We start from the raw sequence: 14,133 nt of genomic DNA on the forward strand, positions 1-14,133 counted from the left end.
TGGGGGGTCTGTAGCGCCAAGTTCTTTATCTGATTTAGATCAAACTGGAGATGTGTGTTTGGCCATAGAGGCTGATCACATGGATATGACTATTGTGGTTCATGGTCACAGCGCCATGCAAAGTTGCAAAGCTCAGCGGCCGTATCTTGCACCCAGCGCAATTGACTTTGTACACCGACGCATGTATCATTCCTGTTCTGCACCCGCGCACAGCGGACTCTTCCCTCCACAGACGCACGTCGGTAAATTAGGGAATGAACTTGCGCTCACGAGGGCGGTTCAGTGAAAAGAGGAGTGTGTTCCGGCGCAAACGTTCACTGGTGATATTTTCCAGTTTTAGAAAGCAACTCCGCCGCTGACCAGGAGAAACCCAGTGTAAAGACAGCGGCGCCGCGCGTTAGTCATATGCTATTTTAAGCGCGTGTGCTTGGCCATTATGTAGCGTGTGAACAACACAACACTTTGATTCTCTCATCTAAACAGACACAGCAGTTTTCATTTTTGCAAATCATACATTATTACAAGGAAAAATATTAACACACGAGGGAAATCATTGTTGTGTCCGTGAAGATGTGAAAAAATAGCCATAAATCTAGATTACACATTTACCCAAATTATTCAGGCTAATTGTAGTAATGACGGATCAAACCTGTTTGACCAATAGTGGCGAGACACATCAGTATAAGCACATCTGACAAAGTGTGTTGTCCGTCAAGAACCAGGAAACTAAACTCTGAAGATCACCGTTACCATGGTGTAAGTTGTGTGCGCCGGCAAATCCGCCGTTATAATAGCAATCCGCCGTGGAACAAGCGCGCCGGCTCTAAAGGGAATGTGAGAGGACGCTCTGATTGGTTTATTTCACGTTACGCCCAAACCACACCTATGAGTAATGAAGCGACTTCAGACACACACATTTTAGATTTGCGTCGGGCGCAAGAGTAGTTTATCCCGTCGGGAAAATAGCAACAGCGCCGGGATCCGCCCACAGAGTTACTTGCACTAGGCCAATCAGAGCACTCTGATTATTTCAGAAGGCGGGGCTTTGTATAAATCAGCTTGTTTCAGACAGACTGGGCATAGAGGTGCTGCAATAATGTACAGTATGTAAAAAATATGTGTTTTTTTGCACAAAAGCATGTTAACCTACTCTAGTACACCCAAAATACTGAACTAGCCTCTTTAAATCACAAACATATCATGTCCTCGCTTTCATTCTGTTTGTAAAAGTATTTAATAAACCTCTTTCTGCTCATACCTTGTGCAATTCCCAGGGCTCCAAAGACACCTATTCTCGTGTCTCTAATATGATTTGGGTAGGTTGTGTTGGAATAGTTTTCCGCATCATTAGTCCAGTCACTGAGCCACAGATTTTGACCAATGATGGCCACGTTCTGGATGAAGTAGATGAGGAAACTCCAGGTGACGTAACACCAGCCCATCGCCCTCAGATACTGAAGATACACTGAGAACTTCACCTGGTGCATGATGGGTCAGAAGATCATTATCACAGTTACTGAGGGGGAAAACACATGGAGAATCCAAATAGCTTTCAGTTGCTATAATGTACCCTTCCGGTCTCCATCGTCTCTTTCTCAATCAGTCGCTGTCCTTTCTTATCGCCGGAGTCTTTTTTACTTCGAAGAGAGCTGTTCTTCCGGACTCTCACACTGAAGACAAAAATGTGCAATATCCAGTTTATCTGTGTGAAATAGAGCATGTCTGGAATCAAACCTTGTGTTGTTCTAACATGTTTCTCGATGGTTTACCTCCCGTTTCGTTGAGAGTGGCGCAGGCTGTTTTCTCTCTTCAGTGTGTTTGAGACGATGTCCTCTGGAGAGCCGTCGGCCTGAGGCTCTAAACCCTCCGGCACGGAGTCGATCTCTTCATACACGGAGTCCTGAGCCGCTGCTGTTTGGCCAGAGAACAATCACATCGGTCATGTGCGGAAAGACTTGTGCATTTCAAGTATACTTGTTTCTAAGTAATGCTTTATTGTCCATGCATTCCAAATCTATGAACACACACAACCTTTCAAATATATATATATTTTAAGAAATTAATACTTTTATTCAGCAAGGATGCATTAAATTGATCAAAAGTGACAGTAAAGACATTTAGGCCCCGTTTACACGATGGGAAAACGCAGATATTTCTCTGCGTTTTGGCCTGTCATTTACACGAAAACGCCGTTTTTATCCCAGAAAACGATTATTTCTAAAAACTCCGGCCAAAGTGGAGATTTCTGAAAACGCCGGTTATGTGTTGTCGTGTCAACTGAGAGAAACGGGGTTTTAGGTTCTCTCTTGTCGATTCTGAGGATTCTGATTGGCTTGCATGGCTTTATCCTTCTCCCTACACTGCCGCCCATAGGTTTAGCATAGTTATAAAGGCGCTCGACGGCGTATTTATGCGGGTTGTGTGCACGATGTTATTATTGAAAACGGAGGGGGAGAAATATTCGTTTCTCTAAATACCCGGCTATGTGTAAATGTGGCCTTATAATGTTACAAAAGATTCTATTTCAAATAAATTATTTTCTTCTCAATTTTCTATTTCTAATAAAATGTGTCATGGTTTCCACAAAAATATGAAGCAGCAAAACTGTTGTCATGAAACACCCAACACAGAGGGATCCAAGTGCAGCGTGAGTTTAATACAGGGTAGTCAGACAGACAAGGGTCACGGACAGCAAACACAGCATAGTAGACAAGGCAATACTCAAGAGTCCGATAACCAGGCGAGAAGACAGAGGCAGTCGGCAGACGAAACGGAATCCAGGAAACAGGCGATGGGTCAGATTAGGGGTGGGCGATATGGCAAAAATATCATATCACGATTTTTTTCAGGAAAATCACGATTCACGATTTTATCACGATTCCTTTTCATGTTGGTTTTACTATTTTGCAAGTGACTGAGCATCACAGCCAAACTAATGTCCCTATTTTAAAAACAAAGCCTTAGGTAACAACATATAAAATAAAAAAGAATGGCAGACATTTAGGCCAAAGTGGCGAAGATAAAAAATCTTTGTCATTGTCTTTGTTATTAAAAATTAAGAACAAAGATACACATACACAACTTAATATACAAATAAAAAAAACAGTGCTTTATTTTTTCAGCTACAGGTGTATTTAACAGCATTGAAGAAAGTAATTAAATGAACAAATATGAAAATAAAACACAACATCGACTTCACTATATAAATTTTACATTGATTCTTATTAAAGCTACTATTAAAGTTCTCAGGCAAGAGTGAGGGAGATGCTCTTTGTATTTTGTTGTTTTATTAACAGGGATAGTTCTCCCAAAAAATTAAATTCTCTCAAGCCGCTTTAAACCTGAATAAGTCTCCCTCTTCTGTTGAAAATAAAAGTTATTTGGAGGGATGTGGGTAAACACACAGTTGATGTACCCCAGTGACTTCCATAATAGTTTTTTCCTACTATGGTAATCAATGGGGACCAGCAACCGTTAGCCACACTCCTCAAAATATCTTCTTTTGTGTTCAGCACAAGAAATAAATTAATACAGGTTTGGAACAACATTAGAGAGTGAGTAAATACTGACAGAATTTTTATTTTTGGGTAACTGTCCCTTTAAGGACAAGCGGCAGCATGTTTACTATTAGGGCTACTGTCACTTTAAGATCTGCGCGCAACGAGTCTACACGCATTTGACAAGGCAGATTTTTTTCTTCATTTTTTCTATTGTTCTTTCACTTTAGACATAACCAACTTTGTTTATGTAAACCTTGTGTGTATTTGACAGTATTAGCGCAATAAGATAACTTCAGTAACGGGTGCTGTTAGACAGGCTTTTAGTGCATGTGCGTGTCGGGTCTATTGCGCTCAGAAAAGCGCCCGTTAGAACAGCGTATCAGCAGCGAATGACATGTTTAACCGGGATGGCTTTAAAGCACATGCAAATAATTCATTTTTATGAACTACAGTGTCCCGTTCCTCTGCATTTCATGTGGATATACGTCGCGCTGTACAGTATGTTGAGACGGAGGCGCCAGAAATGCAAACTGATAAAATGGACGATCCTACGATATTTCTTCAAAAGCAGATTGTGGAGACATTTTAATCGTCCACGATCAAAAATCGTAATATCGCACACCCCTAGGTCAGATACACAGACAGGACTAGACTCGGAAAAGCTTGGTGATGTCCACAACAGTAAAACAAGACTACACAAGGGGTAATAGTGTGAGTGGGGTATAAATGTGTGTGGAGCTGTGAATGGAACTAGATGCAGGTGTGAGGGTGATCAGTGGAAACAGGTGTGTGAGATTAGTCCAGAGTGTGTGCGTGAACAGTCCAAGGGAATGAAGTGCAGGGGTGAAGCGCCCTCTCGAGGGCAATCCAGCCAAACATGGTCACAACTTTAAAACGGTAATAATTTTCAGCTTTAAAACGGTAATAATTTTTCACTGTGTTTACTGTATTTTTGATCAAATAAATGCAGCCTTGCTGAGCAGAAGAGACTTCTTTCAAAAGCATTTAAAAATCTTCCAAAATCTTGAATGTTAGTGTATGTTATTGGATATTAAAAAGAGTGTGCCAAGTCTGTTTCCAGTGAATTTACATAGTGTGGATCCCAGCATGCTTTTTGGCTAATATTGAAGAAATGGAGAAGAATAATTCCACACTGCTTTATCTGCTCCCATTAAACTTTAATATATTGCAACACTCCGACCACACATGGTCTTCAGTCTGTCCATAACCCGTCCCCTTGGTTAGAGGATTATATACACTCTTAAAAAAAGTTACATGGAGTGCCCGTGATCTCCACCAGAGGGCACTCCTTCCATCTGCTCAATCACATCATGGACTGCGTTTCCCATAAACCATTGCCTGGACTCATCATGTCCTGATTACTTCCACCTGTGTGTTGTTATCTGGTGTACTCTTGCCTATTGAAGCCCTGTGTTTGCAGTCATTCCTCCCGAAGTCTTGTATGTTGTTGCACTGTATTTCTGAGCGTTTTCCTGTGTCTTGTTCTCTGCCTGTTTTCTGGATTTCCTTTTGTCTGTGTTTCTGCCCTATTGCTCATTTGGATTGTTTGACCCTTTGCTCGTTATACTGATTAGGATTCTGGACTGTGCCATTAAAGCTGCATTTGGATCTTCAACCCAAGTCTCAGCAGTTTATGTAAGGTAGATGTGTCTGTTGCATTCCGGTTGACAGATTCAGCCATTCACAATCAGGATAGCATGAGGAAAAGGGTTACACTTCAGACTTTCTACTAACTGTGAGTAACTTTGCAACTACAAATGAACTAACTCTCAAGTAGTTGCAAAGTTACTTATAGCTAGTAGAGTGTCTAAAGTGGACCATTGAAATTTCGCACCAAGAAATAAAGCATGAATCATGTAGACATTGCAAGTCCTGTACTAAAACTTTCAGAATGTGTTCAGTTGGCTATTATAGAATTGAAGACAATATCTGAAGCTCAGCAGAAAATGAAAATGTCCGATGGCAGACAAACCTTTATTGCTGTTAGCTTTGCCTTCCTCTTTGCCGTAAGTTTCCATGAATTCATTGAAAGCGCCTTTACTGGCTCGAAGAGCGTCGTATGATCCCACCTCGGACACGACCCCGTTCACCAACACCACAATCTCATCTACATACGGCAAGAAGCTAATCCCATGTGTCACCAGGATACGAGTCTACAAGGAAAGAGAAGGGGAACAAACTGAACAGCAATGCAGAGATTTAAGTCAAGCAGAAAATGTGCTTTTGACATGTATAATAATATAGCGAGTCTCCCAGCCTAACCCTAACCCATTAAGTTTGGATTAGCTTTTTTTTCAAGAACCTATGGCAGCCTGAGTATTGACTTTGACTTGAGTCTCCTACCTTATTTCTGAGCAGTCCTTTGGGTCCGATCACCCGTTCAAACAGATGTTTTCCCACATGTGAGTCGACCGCAGACAGCGGGTCATCCAGAAGGAACACGTCAGCGGAGCTGTAAACCGCCCGGGCCAAACTCACCCGCTGCTTCTGTCCGCCGCTCAGATTGATGCCCTGCGACACAGCACATCAGACATCAGAGATTCAAAGTCAGTGTTTCCCGTTCCCGTTCCGCACATGTGGGAACTCTTCCTGGGCGAGAGAATAAGCCGTGGAAATGCCTAAATACAGTGAATATGCACTATTGCAGTGGCATTGTCAGGACCAACAGCCAGTGGTGTAAAGTATTGGAGTGGTGTTATTGGTAAGGCATTTAAAGTCCCGCTGTGGTGAAAATCCAGCTTTTAATGTAGTTAATACACTTCCACCGCAGAACGAGGGACTTCGGGCTGGTACTGTGTTTGCACCGCAGGGTCTAAATAAAGGTCCGAGTAAATGTTTCCCCCTCAGAAAGTAGTCCCTGCTTGCGAGGTAGTACTTTATAAAAGTTCAGGAACTTTCAGAGGCGGGACTTGGGCGCTGAACATGCTGATTGGTCGAGATCATGCCACATTTTGATTGGTTGACTCCACACAGCATATTATTTTCACCACATCTGTTGCGGTGTTTGCTATTCGAATCATCAATGGAGTTTAAAAAATGCGGCCGATGGACGACAAGGTTCAGGCTTTATTAAGCTTAAAGTCAGAGGATGAAATCCAGCGGGAACTGTAAAGTAGTGCCACCGTACTAATTTGCCTAAACTTCACGGTACATTAGACCGGAGGGAAAAAAGTTCCTGGGACATATTGTTCCGGGTAATTTTGGTGGAAACGCGGCTAAAGTGGTTAATATGCTTTAAGAAAAAACATGTGTAAATTCATAAGTCAACACCATTGCTGAGAATTTTCTCCTTAAAGCTACACTGTGTCATTTTTTTAAGTTGATTCTTAACAAAAAACACTTTGTTCTTTCAAAATGATTATATGTGCTCATTAATGTATAATTAATTCCACCAACTAATCAAGTATTCTCGTAAGGGACCGTTCGGTATTTATGGAATGGGCCACCGGAGGAAAATAGGGGAGGGTCATGCCTTTTTATTCTTTGTTGAGGGGAGGGTCATCCAACTTTTTTTAGTCTAGGGGGAGGGTCACCCAACTTTTGTATTCATGAAAACAACAAACTTTCAAAGTGGCTTGTTTTGTGCATATTTTTCCATGTAGCTCTCTCAGTCTCGGTCCCCCCATAGCTAGCAGATGGGTCTGACCCAACAAAAATCAGACGCGAAAGATCAAGTCCAGTTTGGCGCTGTTTGTTTGACAGTGCGCGCGCGCTCAGAAATAGTGAATCATGTCAGAACAGAACGCCAATGAAATGCTTACCCGGCAAAGCTTTAAAGCTCGAGCAAATAATCAACTTTTGTGATTGCGAATCACAAGCAGTGTCCTGTGAGTGTAACTCTACCGCTGCTTCAATGTGGAGACATTAAAACATCCACGATCAAAAATTGTGATATCGCACAAGTATAAAACAACTGTTATGTCTGAAAACAAACACAAATAACGCGTGCTACATTGGGGCTGTTTTACACCTGGCCACTTGCATGCGTTTTCTCAGATCGGATAGCTGTCTGATTTATCAAAACGATTCCATTTACACCTGGTGTGGTCGCATAAATGCGTTTTTGCAAAACGGATTTAAATCCTATCTTCAATTCTTCAAATAGTTTGCACGTTGGCTCATCTGCAGTGATGCGTGTTGCAGTGTTTTATATATAATAGCCTATATACGTTTTTTTTTGTTAATATATCTTCATTAGATATATTATTATACAAAATTAAAAAAGTAGTCAACACAGACCATCTAACAGAACATTTGAACAACATTATGTGCTTATTTTTTTAATTAACGAAATGTCAATCTTTATAACAGAAGATAACACAATACAACAATCTTCAAGATACAGTAAATCTTCAAATGTGTAACAGATTGTCACCTTAAAAACAGTCATTTGCGTGGTGGAACAAGTCATGTTAAATAGAATTATAGTTAGCATCTTAATTTACTCTTTGTTCTATTATTTTATTAGTTCATTAACTAATTGTTAATTCAACAAATTTAATGTAAAGAGCTGGATACTTATTACTAATTAAATAATGTCAAATATAGTAAATGTATAGTTGCCATATAGCCTACTAAATATTTGACTACGTCGCACGTTAATTTCTGCTTAAATACTGCATGGAGGGATATAGCCCATTCTGCGCTCAAGCGCATGTAATCTTGCCGCAAAAGCAGGCTGGCTAATGATAATAGTCTTTAAAAATAACGATGCATTTTAATTGTTTATTAATAAACTATTTTTTTAAATCAGTGTCCGCTGCAAACATGTCTCCATACATATCCGCTGTAAAGTGCGCCTAAGAGAAATGCATCTTTCATACGGATTACATAGCCTAATCAGATGATATTTGCTTTCGATTAGATTTTTTTTCGTTTAAAAGTGGACATATCAAGCTTTATATAGATATTTTTCTCATATATTTGAGGCTAGTATGCTATATCCTACGATATGTTTCTGCTTCTTTCTTTTTTTGACGCGCTACAATTCACGGAGACCATGAAAGCGCGCCCTGATTGTTTTATTTTATTTTACAAAAGCAAAACGTTTTCTTGTTATTGTGAGTTTACACAAATAAAATTATTGCGACTGATGCATTATTATTTTCTGTATGGCCAGAAAAAGAGTATTTTAAGTTGTTTCCACTGTTGATAGGAAAATGCAAATCGCATCGGCGCCTCCATGTCATGCAGTGCGCGCTCCACACTGCGCACACACACTTATGCGCCTAAGTTATGCGCCTAAGAATAGCGAACAATTATCTAGGTTAACGTTAGAGTGAGCAGCCATGCCATACGGATAATCCTCATGTTTAACAAATCAAATCATGCATTTTCTACCGCGAGTCAGCGCTGCGCCAGTTTGAAAAAGGCGGGTGTGCAGGAGTCTTTTAATGAACGTTTGGTGTAGGTCTAGGCATAAAGATATCTGAACATCTTTGCCAAGCGCAAACCAGTACAGAAGTAATCAATAAATGATCGGGGAGGGTCATGCCTTTTTTCACAATCATTTTGGAGGGTCATAGAAATTTTTTTTGCTGGCGAAGGGAGGGTCAAGCCTTTTTTGATTATAGATCTCAAAACTCCTCCGGTGGCCCCTTAAATAAATAACGAACAGTCCCTAAGTGTAAATCTACCATTTATAATACATACGGGTGAGCTGCTTGAATGGCGGCGGCCATGTTGCGCCTCCATCTTGAAAATACATTAGCCAAAGAGGGACAAACCCAAGCGGGTAATCCATCCGCCGGAAACTGAAGCCTCCGCGGGCGCCGCCATTGTAGCAGAACTTCACCTGCTGTTAGCATTCCATTGACTCCCATTCATTTTTGCGTCACTTTGACAGCGAATAACTTTACATCTGAGGCGTTCAAAGACTCCATTTGTCCATTATTTATTTCTAAAGAAACTCGACAATGTATAAAAGGCTCCATTACCTTGTACCTTACGTTATGGCCCCGTAGAAGCCGTTTTTGTAAAAATAGGCTAACGATTGCGTCATAACTCACGCGACTCTCTGTCGCACTGTAGAGAAATTACCGTATGGACCGGCGGAGAAGCTCGCAGGCAATCGGGGGAACGTGGAGGCATGAAGTCCGATAAAGTCAAGGGAGAAGCCCACAGAGAGTGATAAAGTTGCTCCTGCTGCTAGCTCATGGACAGCTAATGCTCACGCTCTCCGTCTCTACAAGATTCGGAAGGGAATGATTCAGATTTCTCTCGGCACAGCTACTAGAAGACTGACAGCGGTCAGACACGTTGCTCGCGTGTTCAAGCTCAGTTTGAGCCTGCGCAGTTCGCCTGGCGATCAGGAAGTGAGTGCTTCAAATGGGCTTCACTTTTCTCCGTCGAAGTCTATGGGGTCGCTGTGTCCATCTTATATACTGTCTATGGACAAACCTGGAGATTCAAGGTTCGCCTTTAGCGCTTTTACACTCAGTGGCGTCGTGACGAATGCGAGCGGAGATTACTCGCGACTGCCGGCAGATCTGAGATAATAGGCCACCGTAGGAGTTAAAACGCCCTCGGAATGGGAGGAGCTAGAGAGTAATATTCAGTTGGTAGATATACGATTTCACCGCAAGATGGGAGTAATTCCTACACAGTGTATAAATGAGCGATATCTCCTGAAATCACCATGAATTGAACGATAACCTTCAAAATTTGTAAATAACATAAGCAGACTTTTATGTCAATCTAAAGTCTAATATAAAGTTCAATGCAAATAATGACATTTATCATAATAGCTGTACTTGACTAGTTAACTCAATCTTCAGGAACAGGTGCAGCCCAGCAAACACAGACCATTCTCCCAATGTTCCCATATGGTTCCCGATTGGTTATTTTTGGGGGAACCAAATAAGAACATTCTGTGAAATGTTCTCTCTGGGTTCTTATTGTAAAAAAAACTAACCTTCCCAGAATGTTGCAGGGAGGTTATGTGACAACCTAAAGCGAACTTACATAGAACATCCCCTGCCGGTTTTATAACCGTATAATCATGCCTACATCCTCCACTGAATATGCCAACTGTGACTTTTTAAGGATTTTTTAAGGGTCTAAAGCAGGGATGTTCAACTTCGGTCCTGGAGGGCCACTGTCCTACAGAGTTTAGCTTCAACCCTGACAAAAACTCTTTTCTAGTAGTCCTGAAAACATTGATTAGCTTGTTCAGGTGTGTTTAATTAGGGTTGGAGCTAAACTCTGCAGGACAGTGGCCCTCCAGGACTGAAGTTGCCCATCCCTGGTCTAAAGCTCACGGCACAAGTGCACTTAGGCCAGTCCGAATCCACTTTTGCTAGTTTAACGACAGGAAAAATGGTCGGCACGCGGGCCATGGTCTAAAAGAGTTGTCCCTATTCTCTAAATGAGTAATGGGTGTGTTTTGGGCTTTATAAATTAAATGAAAACTGTGTCGAGCCGAAAGTGAAACCAGCAAAACACGCTTGCGTCGCGTCTGGCGCTGCATTGCACCGGGTGTGGCATCGGGCCCTATGTTCGCCAGTCTCAGTTTGATATGTAAAGACTCAAGGATAACGGTTGGGAAGCAGTGCTCTTCACCTTCTCTCCGATCTCGGTCTGATCTCTCCCGGGCAGCAGGTCCAGGTCGGGCCCGAGAGCACAGGCGTCCACTGCGGACCGGTACCGTTCTTCATCCAGCTCAGAGCCGAAGAGGACATTATCCTTCAGTGAGGCGTTCTGGATCCAGGCCTGCTGAGGGACATACGCCACCGACCCCTGAGACACACACACACACACACACACACACACACACACACACACACACACACACACACACACACAAACTAAAGTCCAGCCGGCAGAGAACGCACAACACTAACGTCCAGCCAGGAGAAAGAGATCCAGTAATCTTTCATAATAAGATGTGTTTGATTACATTGATATTAATGTGTCCCTTGAGGCAGTGCAGTTCTCCCAGCAGAGCCGATATCAGTGAAGTCTTCCCCGATCCCACAGCTCCCACCACCGCCACCAGACGGCCCGGGGCAATGTCCAGAGACACACTGAACAACACACACATCGGTTAAGGTTCAGTGAAAACCGCTAGATAGAACACACACAATCACACACGCATGCAAACACACACACACACACACACACACACACACACACACACACACACACACACACTCACACACACACACACACACACACACACATGCAAACACACACACACGCACGCACGCACGCAGACGCAAACACACACACGCACGCAAACACACACACACACACACACACACACTAATGCAAACATACACACACTCACACACACACCAGAGTAATCCTAAATCATTCATTGTAGCATCTGTTTACTGTAGTAGTGTAAAGATAGTGTGTGTACGGCCGCACTCACTGCTTCAGCACTGGCTCTGTTCCTCTCTCCCAGGCAAACGTGCCGTCAGTCATGCTCACCGCAGCTTCTGTTAAAGACATCAGCACAACAACTTCAGGCAGGGAGCTTTTTCTCAAATGTATTAGTTGGATCACAGATAACACAGATATGTTCTAATTTTTTCTTGGTTATACAAATATTAAGGAAACAATCTTCAAACATCATGGAAACATTACTTTTTAATGTTTACTTTTTAAAATGTGTTATGTCTTTTTAAGTAGTAGCATTTTAAATGTTACTACTTGTTTTAGAATGTTCAGAGAACATGTAAAATTAATGTTCCCATAACATTTGAAGAACGTTAAAGTCCCTCTGTAGTGAAAATCCAGCTGTTAATGTAGTTTATGTGTGTATGTGGTGTTTTTAATCTGCTTTAACACACACCATGTGTAAGTTCATAAGTGGACAGCATTGCTGAGTATTTTCTGCTTAAAACTGCAGTGAACCAAAGACAGTCTCAAAAACACGGTTTGAAATCGCTGGTGTTTCTGACGTCACACACTACCTTGTAACCAATCAGATCAACGTGTGATCATCCACCAGTGGATCTCTGAGTGAGTGAGTGAGTGGAGGCGGGGCTCATATGCATATTCATAGAACCGTGCATACTAAATGAGGCAAGGGTGTCGAGTTACATTCAAGATATTGAAAAAAAAAATTCAAGGAAAATCTTTTAAATGTAATTTTGGTGATCAAAGGTGAGTTTTAAGGGATGCAATTATTGACTACAGGGGGGCTTTAACTTTTGCATAATTAAGAAAAAACTTTTTTTAAACATTTGTTTTTTTTAACATTTAGAGATAATTCAGAAATAACATTTTCATAACCAAGTGAACGTTAGCAAAACGTTCTTAGAACGTAATATGTTGGCTGGAAACTTGAACCATTCAAGAACACATTATGACTGTAAACAGTAATGAGTACGCCAGCTTCTCTAAACCAATCAGAAATCAGCCTGAGTACTGTGGAGCTCCTGACTCACTGTTGCTGTCGTCGTGCTTGATCGCCGTCGTGTCCAGATCACTGCCACTCAGGAACTTCTCCAGTCTCTTCTTAGACACAGTGGTCTGAACATTGGGGAAAGTGTTAGATTTCACACAAGGTCAAAAATACTTTTATAACCGCAAACAAAGCTTATTGAAAGGTCCCAATAAAATGCTTCGGTAACACTTTACAATAAAGTTCATTAGTTAACATTAGTCAATGTATGAACTAACATGAACGAACAGTGAACAATACATTTGTTACAGTATTTATTCATCTTTGTTAATATTAGTTAATAAAAATACAGCTGTTCATTCTTTGTTCATGTAAGTTCACAGTGCGTTAACTAATGCTAACAAGACTTTAATCAAGTTTTAGTAAATGTTGAAATTAACATTAACACATTAATAAATGCTGTATAAGTGCAGTTCAGTATTAGTTCATGCTAACTAATGTATTTAACTAATGTTAACTAATTAACCTTATTGTAAAGTGTTACCGATGCTTCCGTATAGATAACAATATAAATATACACACTGTAAAAATTATATAATCAATAAGTAATGAAGACATATGTAACTCATAACTCATAACTCATCAAAATAAGTTTAGCAACTTTCAACTTTTTTTTACATTTACATTTACATTTATTCATTTAGCTGACGCTTTTATCCAAAGCGACTTACAATTGCTTTATATGTCAGAGGTCGCACGCCTCTGGAGCAACTAGGGGTTAAGTGTCTTGCTCAGGGACACATTGGTGTATCACAGTGGATTCGAACCCGGGTCTCTCACACCAAAGGCATGTGTCTTATCCATTACGCCATCACCACCCCACCCCATTTTTTTAAGTTATACAAGATTAAACTTTTTTTTTTAAATCAGTTTAATGTTTTAATGTATTTTAAGTTGAAATTACTTAAACATGCAAGTTGGTGGTACTAAAAAATTAAGGGGTAGCAACTTTTTTTTACACTGTAAAAAAGTGATCAGTTCACTTTAAATTTTTTGTAAACATGGTGCCTTAAATTTTTTTTGAAAAAAAGTTATGAACTTGAGAATTCCACATTACTTAATTTTTTCGATTAAGCATTGTTATTTACAGTATTTAATTTTAAGGCAACGTGTTTACTAAAAACATTTTTATTTAAGTCAACTGATCACTTTTTACAGTGTAATAATGCAATAAATCATTTTCTGTGGTGTTTTGTGATG

The 14,133-nt window shown here is 40.8% G+C and overlaps 1 protein-coding gene across 1 annotated transcript in view; it reads right to left on the reverse strand.

Annotated features, from left to right (window-relative positions):
- The window catches only part of abcc2 (ATP binding cassette subfamily C member 2), a 46,547-nt gene that overhangs the window by 14,182 nt on the left and 18,232 nt on the right, over window positions 1–14,133 (reverse strand). Inside the window, exons 14-22 of the mRNA XM_079634758.1 lie at window positions 12,917–13,001; window positions 11,896–11,962; window positions 11,419–11,545; window positions 11,082–11,258; window positions 5,865–6,032; window positions 5,494–5,674; window positions 1,770–1,911; window positions 1,571–1,670; window positions 1,259–1,478 (exon numbers count right to left, since the gene is read on the reverse strand). Coding sequence (XP_079490884.1) covers window positions 1,259–1,478; window positions 1,571–1,670; window positions 1,770–1,911; window positions 5,494–5,674; window positions 5,865–6,032; window positions 11,082–11,258; window positions 11,419–11,545; window positions 11,896–11,962; window positions 12,917–13,001 — 1,267 coding nt within the window. The remainder of the gene's footprint in view (window positions 1–1,258; window positions 1,479–1,570; window positions 1,671–1,769; window positions 1,912–5,493; window positions 5,675–5,864; window positions 6,033–11,081; window positions 11,259–11,418; window positions 11,546–11,895; window positions 11,963–12,916; window positions 13,002–14,133) is intronic.

This window comes from Phoxinus phoxinus, assembly GCF_949152265.1.
Source record: "Phoxinus phoxinus genome assembly, chromosome: 14".
Lineage (NCBI taxonomy): Eukaryota > Metazoa > Chordata > Actinopteri > Cypriniformes > Leuciscidae > Phoxinus > Phoxinus phoxinus.